Below are 21,411 nucleotides of genomic sequence, written 5' to 3' on the forward strand. Positions count from 1 at the left end.
GATAAACATATTTTCTGATGTCAGCTATCAGAAGTAATCAAAAGCCTGACTTGCAGAGATCAAGATCTACCCAGGCCAGCACAAATTAGGTTGTGCTCTTTTGCAAAAATATGGTCTAAAACCCTCACTTATTGATAACCAAGTGACTTTGTTACATTATCTATTGCTGCACTGTAGGGTCAAGGCTCCACCTCTGCTATATCCTGTGTGGCTTAATGTACATCGGGGAAAGGAGACCTTGTGCAAGCTGAACCCTGAACCTCCAATAAAATTACAATGGAGACAAGTTTGATGATCAGCAGGTCTTTAAACTGAACTGACTACCAGATTAACAGTTGTTATTCTGCCACAAGGTTTTTTAAAGAGGTTTTCACTGTATCCCCCTTCACTATACACCAGCTTCCTCATTCCTGCTAAAGAAAACAATCACACATGATGCTAATACCACATTTAATGGCTGAGGTTGCAAGCCCCCTATGGCTTATTAAAAGTTGTTCCTGCACCCCCTTCTACAAAAGACTACCTTTTATGAATTTTTTTTTTTTCCATTTGTGGTTTTCTTCCTCCAATGTCACACAGGAACCTCTAATAAGTGAAAAGAAAGGTTAAGGTATTAGAAGTTTAAGTTTATTAACAAGGTTTAGAAAACTTACAAACAAATTCACAGCTTCAGGTCTTCAGGCACAAGCCAGTTTAGAGAACCCAATGCCGGCCAGTTTTTACTTGTGGCCATTTCTTTCAGGAAACAAGTGAAAGGTGATGAGAAGTAACATCTTAAAAGTACATGAAAACTCACACATTCCAGGTTACATTCAGACCGATCTGGTTTGCATATAGAGTTACTGCTTTAAGCAAACTTTTAAAAAGCTTACATTGTCGTCTTCTGTGAGGAGATCAGAAGTTGTTAGCTGTGTCTGACGAGTGCTTTCAATGATCGCTCATACAAGTTCAATTCAGAACATATATACAGAAGTGAAGTCATGTGCCATACAAGTGTTGTAGTGAATTACAAAAGATGGGTCACCTGAATCTATGCAAATCCAGCATTATTCAACAGATTCAGAACCAAATGAAAACTATTTTTAAAAGGATTATCCCAAAATAAATGTTAAAAAAAGTCAGCAAATCTCTCATTTGTTGAAAAAAAAGAAAAGAAAAAGAAGAACAGAAATGCATAGGCTAACCGATTGCCATTAAACATGATGTCCTACCAAATTAGAGTGCTACACAGAATCCAAAGATTTCTATGCTGAAACACTTATGAGCATTTAGACTTGAGAGTTACAATTTAAAGACTGTTACTAAGAATTCACTACTGGTAAACAATACAAGAGGCAATCCCTCCACTTACATTTTGTTTAAAACATTTGACAAAGGTCTTTCAAAACATTATCTACACTTTATAACAAGATTTGGCACTTTTTTTTTTTAACCTAAAAACAGACAAATATCACAGAGTGCAGCAGTTACGAGTTTTTTCTCCACAGAAAAGTAGGAGGAGTGCTACGAGGTTAACAGAATCTAAAAGTGATCCAAGAGTTTGGTGTTTTTTTTTGTTTAGACATGATAAGCCTTTTATTAAACACTAGTACCTGTACGCTAAGTAAACTGCTTTGCTGAAAATGAAACAGGATAAAAAGGATCTTTGAATGTTGCATTGCTGGGTTGGAACAGGTATGTAGGAAAAAACACAACAAATTAAGTAAACAGAAGTGTGCTGCGTTCGATTTGTTCTTCAAAGTCAGAATTTCAGGAGTCCCTAGTGAGAAAAAAAAAATTAAAGAACACACATTGAATTCAGAATGCCGACTGGGAAAGCTAGAGATCCCTGAGCCATTCCATGTCCAGTATCAAATATGGCTGCCAGACGTATAAAACATTGTTAAAGTTGCAAGAATAACCTTTTTTTGTACTTCTGAGAAGGATTCTCACTTTTAACTGTTGACACAAATTGGAACCTCCATTCTCATGCTTGTTCCTCCAGAGTTGCATCCATGAATTGAAACAAAGCAGCTGCGATAGGCTTGTAACAATTAAAGCACTTCAACAGTGTAATCTCATTGGTTTACCGTCCTACAATCACAACAGGCTCAACTTGGGTATGACATCATGACCTGATCAAACTTGAGACAAATCAAACGCAGTGCTAAACATAAGTAGAAACAAACGTTACCAACAAAGCTGTGAGGATTATCAGCATCTTAATCTACTCCCAGTAGACGGCGAGAACATTTTGCCCTTCAGTTTAAGCTGCTCCAACATTGAAAAAAGTAAAAAATATGTACAAATAGTAACATACTGTACAAACTTAAAAAAATACAATAATGGCTCTTTGTTTTTCTGCTAATATTTTTGTTAGCCACTGATGGAACAGAAAGATGTTAGAGAAAAAGCCAGAAAAACATAAAATAATCATTCAGATGTCATGATTCGTTTGGTACATGTTAGATCATGGTAGAACAGAGGAACTTCTGTCTTCTTGTGTTCATGTGATCTTTAAGATGCTACCATAAGCCTGATGCACAACCACCTGGATGTTGTCCAAGATGAAGTCGAACGCCATGCTCCAAACTGACTCCACCGACTGCTGCATGAGCCTGAGGGAGAAGGACAAAACGGTAAGCCACATGAGAGAAGGCGATAAGAGAGAGCTAGGCTCTGGAAAAGTGTTCATATATGCAGTCCTGACCTTTTCATGTATTTGATGATCAAATCCAACTTCTCCAGATCTTTATCTTCAATCAGATCAGTGCAGTACTTCACTACCTGCAGGATGTCCTCCTCCATCGGTTCTAACCCCACAACAGACATTTTAAAATTTAACCGGTTGTGTATCACTATAGTAAAAAACAAAACTATTGACATAAATCAGAACAAAAAAGCTGAAATCTAAAATATAATTGTAAAATCTAAGTGCTCAATGCTATATCGCTTCATAAAAGAATACATGGAAGCTAATGTGTGACCTCTGTCTTGAACCTTGTCTTAAATTTTAAAATAAACACATTTTTGTATAAACTATTAACAGAGTCAGAGTAAAGGTCGCAAAACAGTCAAAAAACTGTTTCAAAAATGATCTAGTCCAAGTGTAGACCTAAACGCAATTGAGAATCCGGAAATGGAAAAAAACAACAAAACCTCTAAAACCTCTAGAAGCACACAGGCAGACAGCCCAACTCAAAGAGAATTTAAACTGTAACTGCAGCCTAAGCTGGTTCTAGTTTAGACAAGCCGATGCATGCTGAAATCTTCAGATTTCTGTTTGTCAAACACAACCGGAACCACATACTGTTTCCTTTTCTCTTCAGGATTATGCGTTGATCGGTCATGTAATATCCCTAATGAGGATATATAAGGACTATGTGGATTTGGATTGTTAAATTACAAGATGTGTAGGAATACGACAGTAGTAATAACCTGTTATGGTGGTGACCCATTCCCGTAGGAGTGTTTTAATGTCCCTCAGATCACAAGCTCCAGCCAACGTCGGAACAGGACGAGGGACTGACTTCGTCACAGACACCAAGACATTTTGCTCGGCAGCAGAGGGGTTAATTTTAGCCTGAAGGAGGAGAAAAGAAGTGAAAGCAAGGAGAGTTAGTTTGAAACAATGATTACATAGAAATAGAAATATCTGTAACCTTTGGTCCACTCACAGGTTCTTGTGGTTTCATGGGCAGTATGTTTTTGGCTGGACTGTTCATCACCTGTCTCCTCTTTAACGGGGAAGTCACTTTTTTAACGGGACTCACTCCGTTCTTTCTCTTGTAGCGCCGCTTCACCCGCCCGACGGCAGCTCCTACAACCGCTGGTTTAAGCTGCAACAGAGGGTTTTTCTGCTCTGCTGCAGACCGGCCAAAAGGTGACACAAAAATAAATAAAAACAACACTCTTCATGAAGGAACAACAGCTGTGTGCTGGAGGCAGAAGGCAAACCGAGGGTTAACTCACCCGTTTTCGCCTGGGGTTGGATATTGTTAGCACGGCTGTAGGCAGACTTCAGTTCATCCTGTAGTTCTTTGGGAAGGGCAGCAAATACATCCGGATCAACCTGCATTTAGTTAAACAAGCGGAGTGTCTGTGAGTTAAAAAAGAAAAACTGCTGGACAAACCCAATAAGCTATTTCCCAACATCTGCTTTTCAACCTGTGAGAAGTTTGGCAGTTCCAGTACAATTCCCAGAGTGTCCGGTTGGTTTGGAAACTGCAGCACCAGTGTTCCAGGAGGGGGGGCATTTAGGGCAGGACAGGGGTTAGGAGAGGGAAGCTGCAGATCAGGTGAAACGCAGTGATTAGGTCTCTCGTCTGTCTTAGTCCACGACTGCTCCACCTGCAACCTCAGCTCGGCTGGTAGGGCCTCCAGGACAGAACGATCCACCTTGGAAAGGATCCAGAAACAAAATTCAATCAAATACAGGCCAACTGAAATCAAAACCTATAAGAAGAATAAAGTTAAATTCTTAAATATTTAAATAAGCAGCTTATAAAGTATAACAATAAATTAATGAAAACATATACCCATTATGTCAATTATTTCCAAGTGCAAAGACTCTCCACTACTCTCACAGGAACACGCAAAATTTAGGGGTGGGGCTAAAAGAAGCCTGTTTAAAAGTTATAGTGGAGGATTTCTGCGAATTTTTGAAAAGACCCGCCTTTGCCGCTGTAAAAAAAAAATGCACATGCACAACCCTGTGCCCGCTCTCTAGAGGGCACACCCATTAAACGTGTGAAAGAGCCCATTTCTCCTCGTGCACGATCTGTTTAAAAGTTGCTGTTTGCATCGCTTAAATAAGCGTACTTTTCAAAAGACGATTAGCAATTTTTCCACTATGTCAGACTCTCCACCTATAAGTGAAAATGGGGACGTAGGACAGCTTTATGCAAAACATATCACCAGAATGATTAAAAATTAGGAGGACTACATATTTTGATGATCCATTTGGAAAAAGAACATCCTCCACTATACCTTTAAGGGGCTGGGCCTTGAACAGATATACAGGTGCTGGTCATAAAATTAGAATATCATGAAAAAGTAGATTGATTTCAGTAATTCCATTTAAAAAGTGAAACTCGTATATTATATTCATACATTACATACAAACTCATATATTTCAGATGTTTATTTTGTTTAATTTTGATGATTACAAATGACAACAAATGAAAATCTCAAATTCATCATATCAGAAAATTAGAATATTACTGAAGACCAATAAAAACAAAGGATTTATAGAAATGTTGGCCAACTGAAAAGTATGAACATGAAAAGTATGAGCATGTACAGCACTCAGTATTTAGTTGGGCCTCCTTTGGCCTGTATTACTGCAGCAATGCGGCGTGGCATGGAGTCGATCAGTCTGTGGCACTGCTCAGGTGTTATGATAGCCCAGGTTGCTCTAATAGTGGCTTTTAGCTCTTCTGAATTGTTGGGTCTGGTGTATTGCATCTTCTTCTTCACAATACCCCATAGATTTTCTATGGGGTTAAGGTCAGGAGAGTTTGCTGGCCAATTAAGAACAGGGATACCATGGTCCTTCAACCAGGTACTGGTAGCTTTGGCACTGTGTGCAGGTGCCAAGTCCTGTTGGAAAATGAAATCTGCATCTCCAAAAAGTTGGTCAGCTGCAGGAAGCATGAAGTGCTCTAAAACTTCCTGGTATGTGGCTGCGTTGACCCTGGACCTCAGAAAACACAATGGACCAACACCAGCAGATGACATGGCACCCCAAACCATCACTGACTGTGGAAACTTTACACTGGACTTCAAGCAACGTGGATGAAGTGCCTCTCTTCTTTTCCTCCAGACTCTGGGACCTTGATTTCCAAAGGAAATGCAAAATTTACTTTCATCAGAGAACATGACTTTGGACCACTCACCAGCAGTCCAGTCCTGTTTCTCTTTAGCCCAGGCAAGACGCTTCTGACGCTGTCTGTGGTTCAAGAGTGGCTTGACACAAGGAATGCGACAGCAGAAACCCATGTCTTTCATACGTCTGTGTGTGGTGGTTCTTGAAGCACTCACTCCAGCTGCAGTCCACTCTTTGTGAATCTCCCCCACATTTTTGAATGGGTTTTGTTTCACAATCCTCTCCAGGGTGCGGTTATCTCTCTTGCTTGTACACTTTTTTCGACCACATCTTTTCCTTCCCTTCGCCTCTCTATTAATGTGCTTGGACACTGAGCTCTGTGAACAGCCAGCCTCTTTAGCGATGACCTTTTGTGTCTTGCCCTCCTTGTGCAAGGTGTCGATGGTCGTCTTTTGGACAACTGTCAAGTCAGCAGTCTTCCCCATGATTGTGTAGCCTATAGAACTAGACTGAAAGACCATTTAAAGGCTTTTGCAGGTGGTTTGAGTTAATTAGCTGATTAGAGTGTGGCACCAGGGGCCATCAATTTTGAACCTTTTCACAATATTCTAATTTTCTGATATGATGAATTTGAGATTTTCATTTGTTGTCATTTGTAATCATCAAAATTAAACAAAATAAACATCTGAAATATATGAGTTTGTATGTAATGTATGAATATAATATACAAGTTTCACTTTTTAAATGGAATTACTGAAATCAATCTACTTTTTCATGATATTCTAATTTTATGACCAGCACCTGTATGCTGATCAGAGTACAAAGTAAACTGCATTCTGTATTGATCTCACAACCAATGAACCAAAATAATACGACAAAACGCATGTGATCGAGCATTTAGCATAGAAGCAGCCATCCGGTGCTTTCACCTCTGCCCCCGAAAACAAAATAAAACTTCCCAGCTCAATGAAGCTTGACTGTCTGAAGTGCAGTTTTACTTTGTTTTAACTAAAAGGCAGCATTGCCAGAACCTGCCTTTTGGTAGTCCCTCTGTGTAGTCACCCTACATATATTAGATTCATATTTTAAGCATGATTCCATGTATTAAAGTCCTAATATATGTATTCTATAAATGGCATTAATATAATAATAATCTGCTAGTTTTTATACCAGGTGGAACTCCTGGTGTTTTTTTGAATTTAAATAAAAATAATTAGATAATTTTTGTCCTAATATCTTGATACAATAAAGCAGTGGGTTTTCAACATCTCCCTCTTGATGTCAGAGATCCATGCTTTACCTGGGAGGGGGAAGGGATTTCTATGCTGAAGTTGAGGCGGGTCCTGGGATGTTTCGGCGTTTGTTTGCAGACTGGTGTGTCCTTGCTTGTCCCAGGGACTGGCTCGCCAGGCGTCAAAGGATGCGGGGATGATCTACTTGAGTGGACGGGTGTTGCTGAGGTCTGTTCAGAAGGAGTGCCTGCTGCAGCTGTAACACGTACCAAAATATATGTCAGGAGTATAGATGGAAAAAAAAAACGGCCAGAAAGGTAAAAAAAATCTGACCTTTATTATTAGTTTGGGCATTTAATCCCTGGCCTAGAAGCATGTCTTTGATGGAGCGTGTCCGTGGAGCCCGGCAGTCCTGTCCTTGGAGTTGATTTCCCTCCAGCTGTTGAACCTGAATGCCGACACCTCTCAGGTCTTGGACCTGCAGCTTCATGGCATGTAGCAGCTTGATGACAGCAGAGGCGATGAGCTGCCCGCTGTCGGTGGACTGAGCCAGCATCACCGTCCTAAAACAAATAAGGAGGGAACGCCTTTTACCTTCCTATGAACGTTTAATCTTTAAGCTGAGGTTCGGGGTACATCAACCCGTTACAAGCACAAATATAAGCTGACTTTTTCTTTCATTTTTACTGATTATAATAAACATTTAATAATTTGCACCTGTGAAATGTCCTGTAGATAAAACTATTTTGAAAATGGCAAAGAACTGATGTGGAGGCAAATTAAAACTGCCTTAAAATAGTCTATGGCAGGTATCCTGCAACCGTTAGTTGCATCTCCCTGGCCCAACACACCTGCATCAAATGGCTTATTAGGTTCTGCAGAGTCCTGCATAGGACGCAATTACTTGATTCATGTGTGTTACAGCAGAGGCGCATCTAAAAGGTGCAGGACACCGAACCTCCAGGACTTTATTCTGACAGTCCTGATCTATGGTCTGCAATAAGTTAAACCACACAGCCAGGTTTGAGTGTTCTTGCTTCTCTGTGAGATCTCTCTGCTCCTCATATCCTTTTAATTGATGAGAGGAAAGATAGAAATAGCATAAAAGTACATCTCAGCAGCCTATTTACAAGCTGTAGTACTAACTAAAGGATTGACAGAATTATATATTAGATCTGATTCCAGTGGTGATACAAAGTGTGGATGGGTCAAATTATTTAGCTAATTTATTAAGTAGTTTCCTAATGGAAAAGATGCATTATAGACCTTTTTTTAACCAGTTGAAGCTTAAACGGTCCCATAAGTTCCAGATGGAGCATTTTTACAGACAACAAACGCTTTTTATACTAAAATGTACAGTTTTGGTTTAATTACTGCTCTGAGTGGGATATTTTCTAAGCAAAGGAAATGCCTTGGAGTCTCTATATTCCACTTAATGATAAAATTACTTAATGATTTATAATCCATATAATTATTTCCACCCAAATAAAATCATTTAATAGGATTCCATATCCTGTATGTTAATATTATGATGCACACAAGACTGTCGTCGATTAAGTTATATTGTATAGTTATAGTATGTTATATTATGTTGTCGATTATGCACTAGCAAACAACATTGAAGTTTTTAGCTGTAATAATAAAACGTGTGACTCTTCAGAGGGTGTTAATACTTCTGCGAGGAGCAGATGACACTGATCCTTACTTGGCTAGATTATCACAGATGCCATGACCGCCGTATTTTGCCGGCTCCAGAGGCGCTCCCACCTTGCGAACCATGACCTTAAGAGTAACTCTACGACCTCGCAGGCCTGCCTCTTTCAGACGCCGCTGCACCTCCATCGAGAGATTAGTCAGGAAACACTCTGCCTCGTCGACCTGGAGAGTTTGAAGGCAGCAGGAACAGAAATCAAGCATCTTCTGGACAGACACATGTGAGGATAAAAGCTCGCAGGTCTAACCGTGGTAAAGCGGATATTGTAGTTCATGTCGGCAGAAACAGATTTTCTTTCTTTTTCAAAACGGACGGGTCGGTCATCTAAACCCCTGCAGAATCGAAACAGGGTTTGTCCCGTACGAGGTCCGAACTTCTTCTGCAGCTGCGATAGAGGCACTTGCTGGAGGTCCCCACATGACTTCACCCCCATGACAGCAAGTTTTTTGGCCATAACGTGGCCAACACCTGGGAAAATAAAACCGATCGGTTAAACGTTGATCAGTGAGTATTCTGGCAGACCAGCATGTAGTGCAGTGCATCCACCTGGTAAACTGGTCACCGGCAGCTCCCTGATAAAATCATCCACTTCTTCAGACCTGAGGAAGTACTGCCCGTTCGGCTTGGCCTTGCGGGTGGCGAGTCGGGCCAAAAGAATGTTGGAACCTGAACAGAATGAAGTCAGACTGAATGATTTATACATCAATGCCACCTTCAATTATTTTACGCTGTGAGGAATCCCGGGGCGTACCCATTCCCACTGAAGCACAGCACCCTGTTTTCTCCTCAATATCCGCTCTGATGGCTTTGGCCAAATCATCAGGGCTGACGCCAACCTCCGCAAGCAGAGAAGAAGCATCTATGAGCGCTTCATCACAGCTGAGAGCCTCGATGTCACAGGTGTAACTGGAAGGAACACATGAAGGTCAACATTACCTGTACAAAATTTCTAATGCAAGTGAGATCTGAGGTTCTCACCTGGCCAGGATCTCGTACAAGTTTAGAGCCACCTCTTTGTAGGCATCGAAATCATACGGGACGGACTGAAGCGAAGGGCAAAGCTGTTTAGCTTTGCCAAAAAACATCCCGTTCCGAACGCCTGCCTGCCTGTAAAAAGCAAACCAGATTCCCTTACATTTCTGTCAGTACAGGAGAGTGGTAATCATGATGATATCTCACCTGGCCTCGTAACTACAAGATGCAATCTCTGCCATGGACAGAGCAGCAGCGTCCTGGTCCACGCCGTTGCCATAGGAGTTGGGGGTGTCTTGTGATGGAGTTACGGACAGATCATCATCCGCTGTCTCTGATAAAAGCAATGATGGAGTCTGTTACGTCTTAATTGGACGTAGCCTGGCTTTAGTCATTTTTTAATCACTTCTGAAGCAATTTCTAGACTTCCTCCATAAAGTCAATCATAACTAATGTGATAAATTGGGAGAATAGTAAGGAAGACATTTTGGATTTGGATTCTAAAACCCCATTTACAACACCCTCTGAAACCGATCCGTGCCGAGTTTGGACCAATCTTGGATCAGTTAACCGCGCCAAGCCCAGTTCCATATGATCGTTTACACACAATGCTAGCACTGTTCCTTGCCTCCTAGTGACGATCTACAGTACTACAGCTCTCCAGAGGTAAACAAGCAAATCAACATGGCAGTGCCTGTAACATTCAGGAAGCTTGATTATAATTATGATATTTCGTTGTTTGCAGAGAGTCAGGGGAAGAAGGCAGCCTTTGGTGAATTTACTTGACAGTTGGCTTTTGGAAAGTAGATACGACAAACGAGTCTACTCAGGGCTTACAGACACAGGAAACAAAGACAGATGTTGATGTTCATCACACAGCTAAGTAGAATCATCACTGGGAATGGTGTGGGACGGCGGTGAAGCTAGCATTTTTAACGATTTCTGAAATTTCATGATTACAGAGGCTGACTGTAAGAGGATGACGTGGTCTGCTCATGCGCTCTTTGTTATCCAAGAACCATGCCAGAACTGAACTGGGCCGCGCCCTACTGATGAACTAGTACCAGTTTGGCACGGTTCGGTTGTGTTTGGCATGGTCTGGTTCAGTTTTGCGTGGCATCAACAACAGTTATCTCAGTTACCGTACTCGGACCAATCTCGGCACGGTTTCAAAAAAGTAGTATAAATGGGGCTTAGGTCTTTCCAAGGTAGCCATGTGATGAACCTGTGGTTGCATTACCTCCCCAGTCCATATCCTGGGAGGCGAACAGACCAAAGTACTGCAGATATTAAGCATTGTGTCTTTGAGCTCCAAGCATCACAGCGATTTTGTCCACATCTGTACCACCTCTGGGTTCTCTGATTAAACAGCCTTGATGTTATCTCACCTGGCTGAGGATGAGTGTGTTTCCTCTGGTAGTACTGCAGCTCCACTTGGTGGTTAGCTCCGGGTCTGACCGGGACTTTGCCCAGTCCACGGTTACTGGTAACAGCGACAGGCTTCCCTGCACAGATTAACAGAAATCTAAATCTAAACTGGAACCAAATTACAGATCTCTGCTTTTCATTTGTCCCAGTGTACATCTATATATAAAAAAAATCAACTTGCCTTTAAGTTCTGGTCTATGTCGGATCCCCACAGACACAAAAAAGCAGTCCATGTCAACGTGGAAGATACACGATTTTACACTGGCTGCTACTGATGTGCCTGATTAAAAAACAAATCAAAAAATAAAAGAGTTATTTTTTGGAAGATGTTCTGCTAAAAGCACATAACTGAAGTGGTTTTCCCTAAGAGTTATATATCTATATATGTCAAAATGCTGTAAGCATTTGTGATTCACCTTCTTTACTCTAACGCTAAATAAAATCCAATTTGAAAAATGACCTTTAAAAATCAGTTAAATATTAACAACAGACCCCCTGAGTTTAATTTTAACTAATTATAAATCCAGCTGTTTTCCACAGCCTCGAGATTTTCTTCAGAAAGTTAGTCAACAAACATCAGGTGTAAAAAATAAACCTGGCTGACTGATAGGAGATAGATAAGTTATAACAGGGTAAGAAAATATAATATCCTCAGCTACAAACCTCTCACAGGTATCCTGACTCAGGGAAACTGAACTCAACACTTATGATTGTTTTCTTAAACATAAAAAAGGAAATAAAAGACATTGGTGTTGGATCAAGTCAAAGGAGTCTTAAAATCCACAGCAGAGACGTTCACAGACTGTGAGCTGTTTGTAAAGTCAGGCAGAGTTTGTTCAGCTCCTGTCAATCTTGAATGTTGCGCTCATTGATTAATCCCGATTTTGCATGGAATAGGAATGCAGCGTAGGGCTGGGCGATATAGAAAAAAAGCTTATCGATAAACAAAAAAGGATATTGATCGATATCGATAATTATTGAAAAGATTTGAAACCATATTTTATGTGCAGCTCTGCCTGGATTTTTTATAATATTGCTAAATGATTTAATTTTAATAAAAAACACAAACACAGACTTCTAATTAAATCTTTATTTATCAACTTTTTTAACCATAACAATTGTTTTAAAGAAAAATAACTTAAAAGACCTGAGTTATGTTATTAAATACTGACAAAGAATAAACTAAAGTGACCAGAAAAGTGACCAAAATAAATATAACAAATAAATAAATGCCCCCCCACCGCCGCCCCCGTTTCCTGCTTTAACCTGAGTTATTACTTTGAAGTTTCTGGCCCCTCAGCATTTTTATCTCAATTGTTAGAACTACGTGGGAAACTGCCCAGAACTGAAAATATATATATTTTTTCCGAAGATTCCTCGGAGGAGAGCCGCGTCGGGGCCTACACAGCTCGTACTCCTGCGGGTGTGAGCGGCTGAGATGATATATAAAAAAAAAAAAAAAAAAAAAAAAGTTGGTTTCGTTATCAGACTGGTTTTCACTGGTTCCTGACACATTTTCCAGATGACTGTGGTTTGTTTTTGGTCCGACTTGCCATGACCGAAATACTGCCAGACTGCCGAACTACAAAAACCCTTCTTTGGAACAATTTCCTCCGCCTCTCCTTGCTGCACAGCTTCATGTGCTCTGTGTTGTGGTTTGAGAGGGCGGCGCTTGGTGACGGCGTGCCTGGGTCCGCGATTGTGATTGGTTGGGAGGAAGCAGCGACTAGCATAAACCTACATGCTAGGCTACAATGAGAAGGAAGGAAAACTGCGTTTCTTTTTTATCGAACTTTTATCGACCCTCTTTTTTTCTATTGCGCCACACGTCTATCGATCGATATATATCGTTATTGAATTATCGCCCAGCCCTAATGCAGCGTGTGCATTCACACATGCATTCACAGTGAGAAAGAACACAGAAATGGCCCCAACAACAGGAATCCATTTACAGGATAAAACTGCATATAAATAAATTCCTTTCCTACCTTGTCCATGCGTGGATCGCTGACCCATAGATTTCCTCAGTCGCTCTTTCCCAAAATAGGACGGGCTCCCCTCCGTTTTTCGTTTGCTGTGAAGTTCGTTGACATACTCGGAGAAAGCAATCCTCCAGGTGGAGATCTGGTGCAAACGGGAATGAGAGTAAAACTCCGAAATCAGCCCGCCAGTCTGATCCAGCAGCTGGTCTGAAGAAGTGGAGGTTGAAGGATCGGGCTTCGCAGTTACATTGTTAAGGGGTTGGGGGTCAGACGGAAAAACTTTGTGGTGACTACCATTCAGTCTAACTGCAGAGTGTGAATGAGAACGGGATGCAGGAGTTTGAGGAGTCGGCTCAGAAATGGACTCAACCTGAGAGGGAGGTTGGAGACATTTCAGAGGGGGGTGGGGTTTACTGGCTTTTAAAGCCTTGTGAGAGGATAACAAAGGTTTAGATCCATAAGAGCCTTGTTGATGTGAGCTGGATAGCTCCGAAAGGACAGGAAGTGAGTCTGATTGCTTTGGAGGGCTGGGGGGGAACTCGTATGGATCAGGTTTGGTATGTGACTGCACTGTAGGACTCTGAGGTTTCTCTGTTGGACTCTTCGCTCTACATGTGGACTCGTCCCTGACAGAGGAGGATGGATTTGCAACAGGGAACAAGTCCTTTGGCTTTAAGGCACCGTTGAAATGATGAGCGTGTCCATTGGTCAACGGGGCTTCCTCCGCGACAACTGAGGCCCCGTAAGGACATGGATCGCCACGCTCTTGCATTTCCTTCATGTTAGAATGGCTCGAGGTTTCCAGTGAGGTCTGTGGAACTCCGTTCCTGCGGTTCAAAAAAAAAAAAAAAAAAAAAGGCAAATTTAAATATTTGTTATTAAACATCACATAATAATTTAACAGTAAGAAATGAAATATGCATCCAGCTGAGATTTTTATTAAAAAGGCTCACACTTTTAAGTCTTCTCCATGCATGTGAGCAGAGCTGGGAGACTTGTGCGGATGCTTTATGTGACCCTTGTTGGAAAGGTGGTTCCGGTGTAAAGATCCGCTCACAGGAAGGGAATCCGCAACCAGCTGACTGGATTTTAAATTACCCTGCTGGCGGTAATCCAGGTTAGCTTTGGAGATCTGGTGGATGGACTGAGGCTCAGCATCGTTAAAGCCGGGGACAGTAAAGGAGCTGTTTGAGGAGCCCCCACTGGGGGGGACAGAGGGCTCAGTGTTGTGCGCCGGCAAAAGGGGCTTTTGATGCATGTTCGGCTGAAGGGGACAGTGGCTCGGTTCTGACATCTCTGAGGCATGGCGCAGAACAACGCCGGGGAAGAGCGTGTTCTTCTGTTTAGCATACAACTGGTACTTCAAGTAAGGCAGGAGACGGCCGGCCTTAATGCTGGATTAACCAAATGACATGTAGAGATTTTTAGCTTATATTTCATTGACTTTGAAAATAAAAACAATTTTATCTTGTACTAAACACACCTGTCAGTGATCCACTCCGGCCTGATGACCTTCTCCCCTCGGAGCTCCTGAATTTTGCAGTTGGGCAGGTTGCTAGCGATGATGTGTGTGGTTTTTGAGCGTGAGTAATAGACATGAAACTGACCCCCATGCAGCATCATTAGCCTGCGGAGCTCATCTGCACTTGGATCTGATGGAATAAATAAGACAGGAAGACTTTTGATTCAGTCCAAATTCTTTAGGTTTAGGAAACATGGGTAGAAAGTAGTTTGTTCACCAATGAAAAAAAAAGTGAGTTTGGTTAAAGCGGCAAATTGAGATGAAATAAAAAGCCAATAAAAGTGGTAAAGGGGTGAATTGACTATATAAAAGGTACAAACAAAGCATTTGCATGTTGTGTTACCTGTGTATCCATTGACATAAATAGCCACCCCACTGAAGATGCTGGAGCTTGTTCCCTCCTTCAGCTTTTCTCTGGTGGCATTGAGTTTGAACTGCTCGTCCAGCTTAGAAACCTTGGCAGCCATGTAGCCGCCCTGCATCAAGACATTCAGCAATGAAAATCCAGCAAGGGACAGTTAGAAATCCAAGAGAAATATAGACACAAATGTGTCTAATTCAAAATTCATTTTTCTGTGACTGATAAGAGCAAAACAATTACAGAGGTATGGGCATTATCTCCAACAGACTGGGTGTAAACTTCATTAACATTTTAGCTTATTAATTTACCTGGACTGCAAGATGGAAATCCCACCCTCTGTTCACTGAGAGACCTTACATAAACAAGCCATAGTACATGGATTTCATTGGTTTATTCTGGCTGGGTATCAGCCAGGCCAATCTTCTGATGCCCAGATTGTTTTTAATTACCATGATAACTAAAAAAAAAGTCCAACCAGTTCTGATAAATCTGCTGCAGTATTTCTTTTCTGTTGTTCTGATAATAACATGTATATCCTTCAGGTTCTTAGGCTGTTAGATCAAATGTATGAGAGAGGCTCAGAGGTTACAGTGGATTGCAGAGGTAATCCAACCTCTTTCACTTTCTTCCTTAAAGACCACAAACTTCAATCTTATTGGGATTTAGGTGAAAGGCTTTCAGATTTTTTTTTTCTTTTAAAGATCAACTCCAATACCCAGAACTGACATTCAGTTAGAGATGGGAATCGAAAACTGTTAAGAACCGGTTCTGTGTGTTCCAATTCCATAGCACCGTTTGGCAGCTCGCTTAATGGTTCTCTTATCGGTTCCAGGCAGCACTAGAGCCTAGCGCCGGGCAGGACAACTTACGTCACGTTTTTTACGCAAGTTACGCACACTGCATTCGGTAATCTAGTATAACGTGACCAGGCATAAGTCTAGTAAAACAAAACAAAAAAACAAAAAAATGGTGCACCATCAGGTAAAGTGATCTAAAGTTTGGCTTCATTTTAAGGAAGCGAAAGATGGCAACAAGGCACTTTGCAATCATTGGAAAACAGCTATTAAACACGTATGAGAGCATGCATGAGCCTATTCCCTTTGTGTACGCTCTGTTTAAAAGTTGCTGTTTGCATCCCTCATCTAAGCTCGCTTTACAAAAGAAGATTCGCAATTTTCCACGATGTCACACTCACCACCGGTAAGTGAAAATGGGGGCGAGTACGGACTTACGGTAACATATCACCAGAATGATTGACAGTTAGGAGGACCACTTATTTTGATGATCCACTCAGAAAAAGAACATCCTCCACTCTACCTTTAAAGCAAGCAGTATTTTGGACTATGTCCCACCTAACTTTACAAGATCAGAAAGGAACACCTTATTATAGAACAGATTTTTAGAGTGCACATATAATAGCTGTTTTATGGTAGATCATCCTCCCTAACATTTGGATCTTTTCTTTGTTCTTTCTTCCCTTTTTATCAATTTTTTAAAAACAGTGGGATATTGTTCTATTACCCAACCTCCCTCATGACATTTCCACAAAAGAGGTGGAACACATATATTTTCTCCACTTTCACTTCACCACGGATGTTTTTGGTTCTGTGTGAAGCCGTCACAGCTGGATGTACTCACCCTCTCTTCCCAACCATTGTCATCGCTGGCATTGGCTCTCTTTTTCATCCAGCCATCTCGACTCATGCTGAGCTTCCTGTAAACATAAGACAAATTTTCCAGTAAGGGGGAAAAAAAGTAATAAAACAGCAAGTGAAAAAAAGAAAGTTATCTAGAGCTAAAGTAAGATATTCCGCAGATGTAAACATTCTTATCAAATCTTAACATCTGCAGACATTTAATAATAACGCCTTCTCTGTACTGGATTATATTACACCATATATTGCACTTTAATTTAGATAGCTTCTGTCTGAACTTTATTTATTCATTTTATAGTAAAACCCATCTATTGTACATAACTGTAAAAACCTTTTTATAGTAATATCCACCTGTATATTATATTCGGTACATATCCAGCTGTAAATTGAGTTCATAACACTAGTTATCTATATATTATATTCATCTATTAATAAGATTCTGTTTATAATGGCATTCATCTCTATACTTATTAAGTAGAAACCCATGTCCTGTATTTATGGAACCATTATTTATCCTGCACTTGCTGCTAATGCACTTCTGGTTGGACCTAAACTGCATTTCGTTGCCTTGTACCTGTAATAATAATATCATGTCCCACCCCATGCATGAAGCTGTTGCCGAACTGGGAAGCTCATTCAGTGACAAACTGCTGCACCCTAAATGCACCAGGGAGCATAATCACAGATCCTTCCTCCCAGCAGCTGTAAGACTATAACCATCACTGCTCCCAACAATCCCAATAATTTGTTACAATAATGCTGATTTTTGCAGTTTCTACATTAGTCAGTTAAATAACATGCTGCTGTCATTTTGCACATCTTTGATGTTGCTGCTATTTTTCACATATCCATTACTGTAAAAATATCCACTGCTGTATTATTATTTATTCTCCAGCTGCACAGTATTTATATTGTTAAAACACATTACAGCACAGTATTTTATTTATTTATTTTTTATCTCTTCCCTATTATGTTATTTTTATACACTCTTCTAAGGTCCACATTTATGTGACCATATTTTTCTATAACCTGTTTGCTGCTGTAAGACCAGAATTTCCCCATTCTGGGATTTTCTATTGTATTTTACTCTAAATTTCCCCACCAGTATTCTGATCTCATGCATTAATATGGTTTCAGAGCAAATGTTATGGCTGGCCAGGGGAGAGCCGTTAGCCCCCCAGAGGCATGTCTGGGCAGAGTTTCTCCCACTGACAGATCCAGCTGCTAACATTAGCCTAGCTGCAGGAATCAATGCCTTTCAGATCAGCACCGTGTCACTTCAATCAGAACAGCTGGAAATATTTCCGCTGTACTCTCTAAGCGAACAATGCGGGCGAAACGAGGCTGAAAACAATCATCAGAGAGCGGCTGTCCAACTTCAGCGCGGCGTTAAGGTGTAAACAAACTACCGCCAACTGGGGGAACTGGTTTGTTGTTGCTTTATTTGTTGTACCTTTCAAGCTGTCAGAGCAGGCTGCTGGCCACAGACTCCTCTCTCTCTCTGCAGATGCCGTGCAGGAGAAACGTTGCGGGTTGCTCACTTCTGCTGCTGCTGCTGCTGTTTGGGTTAAACGAGGTAAGATGGCAAAGAAAAACGAAATGAAAAGCCTTTAAACGGGCAGCTAGAAGCCGCGGCCTTTACTTTGTTCTTCGGAAAAGTACTGTTCTTGGTATGGTAAGATCCTCCTATTGTGTCACGCAGCCACGCCATGTCTCCCGAATATTTTTGGTCACCCTCCCAATCCTTTTGCTCTCCATTTCAACCGCCTGATCCATTTACCTCTTTTCTTTCTCTGAGAGCGTGGAAGCGAGCGGTGCTACACTTCCGGTATGTTTTCTTTTTCAAAATAAAAGCATACTTAAAAAAAATTATTGTTTACGGAAGGGGATTAGGGCCACTGAAAAAAATTACTGATTTTTAAATTTTATTTCAGTATAATATGAGGGGGGGAAAAAGTGTAAGAAAAAGTGTAAGACTTTTTTCTTACAATTCTGACTTTAATCTCAGAATTCTGACTTTTTTTTCTCACAATTCTGACTTTAATAATTCTCACTTTTTTCTCACAATTCTGACTTTTTTCTCAGTATTCTGACTTTCTGACTTTTTTGATAGAATTTTTTATACACAGTGTGTATACGAAACGAAATTTGATTTATACATCTTCCTGACAGTGAGCAGCAGCTTAGCAGAGAAAAAAATATTCCATTCATACGGTGCAGTCTGGGGAAGACATGATACAAAAAGGCACTCATACAGAAAGTTCAGAGCAGTGCAAAAATAATCAACTACATATGGTGAAAAAATGCAGTAAAAAACATTCGACTTGACTTGATTCACCATGTAGTGCAAGTATGGTGTTATCAGTGTAATGCAGAGTCTCGATTTGTGACTTGATTAGAATTTTCAACAGTTCAGCTGTCTGATGGCAGTGGGGAAGAAGCTGTTACAGAATCTGCTGGTTCTGCATCGAATGCTGCGAAGCCTCTTCCCAGAGGGCAGCAGGGAGAAAAGTCCATGGTGGAGGTGTGAGGGTTGCTGATGAAGATTATTACAGAGTTTTTTTATTATTATTATTTAATTACTCAGTTGTGTGGAAATTAGGGTAGAAGTACTTTTTTTTTTTTTCAAATGTTGTGTAAGCATAGTTGCTACCCACCTTTAAGAAGTAATAGAAGAAATACAAATTTAAGATCAGGATGAGAAAATATTCATAGGTTTAGTTCTAGTATTTCTAATTTTACTGATTTTATTCATCCTGTTTTCCAATAAATGCTAATTCGTTCATTATTCTATGGTTTATTCATCCTATTTGTAAACCCATTAAAAGCTTAGAGGGTCAGTTAGATTTATTTATTAGAATTAATCATTGACATTAAATACAGCTTCAATCTAACTGACCCTGTTCTAGACACAAAATATCTATTCTATAATGACTCCATAAACACTTGTTTTTTCTCTCTGCTATTTTAGTTGCATGTTTTAATGAACACTATGTAGATGTAAAAGCTTAGGGGCAAATATATTTTACAAATTTTTACAAACTAAAAAAAAACAACTAAAAATGTCAAGTAAGAAGTAATTTATTTCCAAAAGGCAGGATAAACCTAACTTCCGGGATTGTGACGTTCGTCCGTCAGTTTGACGAAGGCCAGCTTCTTGTTTTGCAGCTTCGCTCGGTGTTTTACCGCCACCCTGTGGACAGCCGAAGAATTGTTTTCTGAATTTGGCATATTAGTTAATTGTGTTAAACACATTTAACCCATACAACCTTTGTCTGTGCATGTATTCTATCTGCTTTCAATCATCGTACAGCTGGATATTTTGTTGCTGTCTGTTTGTCATCAGTCTTTTTTTTTTTTTTTTTTTGAGTTTTTTGTATTGTACCTAACAGGTGTTGTGCCGAGAAATACTACCCCTGTCTTGGGAGCGCGCATCGCCCTAAACTCTTCCACATTGATGGGATAACGGATAGGCAGGGGCGGGAATTTTCGCCCGACCCAGTTTCTAAGTTTAAGAATTAAAGTGTCAGAAATAATATAGACAGCTGTTGAATGCAAAAGTGGAAAATGCATTGCTACACTAACATGATCCACTAAAACGTGTCTCCATACAAATTGAATGTATCTGTCCAACTACCCTTTCAGTTTTAGGGCATTCATACATAAGAAATATGAAAAGACTAAGAATACGTTTAAAAGTTTAGTTTCGTTCATATTTCAATCCGTTTTCTCATCATTGTGTAAGTGTTTAGGGTGATGCGCGCGCCCGCGACAGGGGAGGTCACTCTAGCCAGGGAGGTATTTCTCGGCACAACACCTGCCACAAAAGCGTCCATCTGAGTTGCTAGAATCAATGGTGCTGCAGACATTTCACACAGTGATTATTCATATTATAATAATGTATGGATTTGTAACTGACTTTTTACAACTAACAAGCATTTAATGGTATTTTCTAGTCAAATGTATATATTAATCGAAAAGATTACTTACCAGATTAAAAGCAATCCTTTAGTAACTGTTACTCAGCTTAGCATAAATGTTTGCATTGATAAAAACTTTGTTACCATGTAAACACAAGATGATAAGTCACTTTAAAAGAGGGAAAAAAGTTATTTTTTTTATTTTGAACAAAAAACAGCACTAAATTTTTTATATGTTGAGAAGAAAGCTTCTGATATTTGTGTCTTTCTAATTGTCTAGGCTGTTGCTCTATAATGTTAGTATGAATACACAATTAGCACCATATAAATGTATATTGGAAATGGAAAACAGTATACCTTATGTCAGGAGCTCCCTATGCTAAAGGAAGTATGGATAGAAAGCATCCTACTTGTTTTTACTGGAGCAAAATGAACATATTGCATTTAATAATGATATACACCTTCCTACTCTCATATTTCTTTTCCAGTTAAGACAAGATGTTGAAACTAAAACCTAATAGAACTAGAGTGGCATGTAAAATGATGTGCTAGCGATTCATCTTAACAGCTCGATAAAGTGCAGTTAAACCAGTTAAAGGCAGATTAATAAAGTAAAGAACAGGGAAACTTTTGACTGCTTCCACACCATTTTCCATAATTCAATGATATTAAAGATATAAAATTTTGAATTTAAAATTTTTTTTTTTAATTACAGTGTAAACAAAATACCTGTATGTCCTACGTTTATCTTCTAAAGTATTCTAGTCTTACTAGCACAATTGTTTATCACGCTTTATAATTTTTCAAAATTGTAATTGT

General features: G+C 40.1%; 1 protein-coding gene across 2 annotated transcripts; it reads right to left on the reverse strand.

Annotated features, from left to right (window-relative positions):
- Positions 1-605: 605 nt before the first annotated feature.
- On the reverse strand, positions 606-18,495 carry rev1 (REV1 DNA directed polymerase). Of its 2 annotated transcripts, XM_038289647.1 has the most exons (23): positions 18,315-18,495; positions 18,126-18,230; positions 16,656-16,731; positions 15,000-15,132; positions 14,618-14,786; positions 14,088-14,528; positions 13,141-13,961; positions 11,334-11,432; positions 11,113-11,229; positions 9,932-10,058; positions 9,731-9,859; positions 9,504-9,658; positions 9,299-9,418; positions 9,000-9,220; positions 8,744-8,916; positions 7,372-7,601; positions 7,107-7,294; positions 4,147-4,377; positions 3,952-4,051; positions 3,657-3,844; positions 3,418-3,562; positions 2,690-2,792; positions 606-2,597 (listed from the first exon to the last, which is right to left on the reverse strand). In XM_038289647.1, the coding sequence occupies exons 3-23, from the start codon at positions 16,719-16,721 to the stop codon at positions 2,486-2,488; spliced, it is 4,068 nt and encodes a 1,355-aa protein (XP_038145575.1). In that variant the 5' UTR covers positions 16,722-16,731; positions 18,126-18,230; positions 18,315-18,495; the 3' UTR covers positions 606-2,485. The 2 variants fall into 2 exon arrangements, with proteins under 2 accessions (XP_038145575.1, XP_038145576.1); XM_038289648.1 differs by having other exon boundaries at positions 3,657-3,841; positions 18,126-18,495.
- Between the last annotated feature and the right edge of the window lie 2,916 nt (positions 18,496-21,411).

This window comes from Cyprinodon tularosa, unplaced genomic scaffold (genome assembly GCF_016077235.1).
Source record: "Cyprinodon tularosa strain WSP-4 unplaced genomic scaffold, ASM1607723v1 ctg270, whole genome shotgun sequence".
NCBI classification, from domain to species: Eukaryota; Metazoa; Chordata; class Actinopteri; order Cyprinodontiformes; family Cyprinodontidae; genus Cyprinodon; species Cyprinodon tularosa.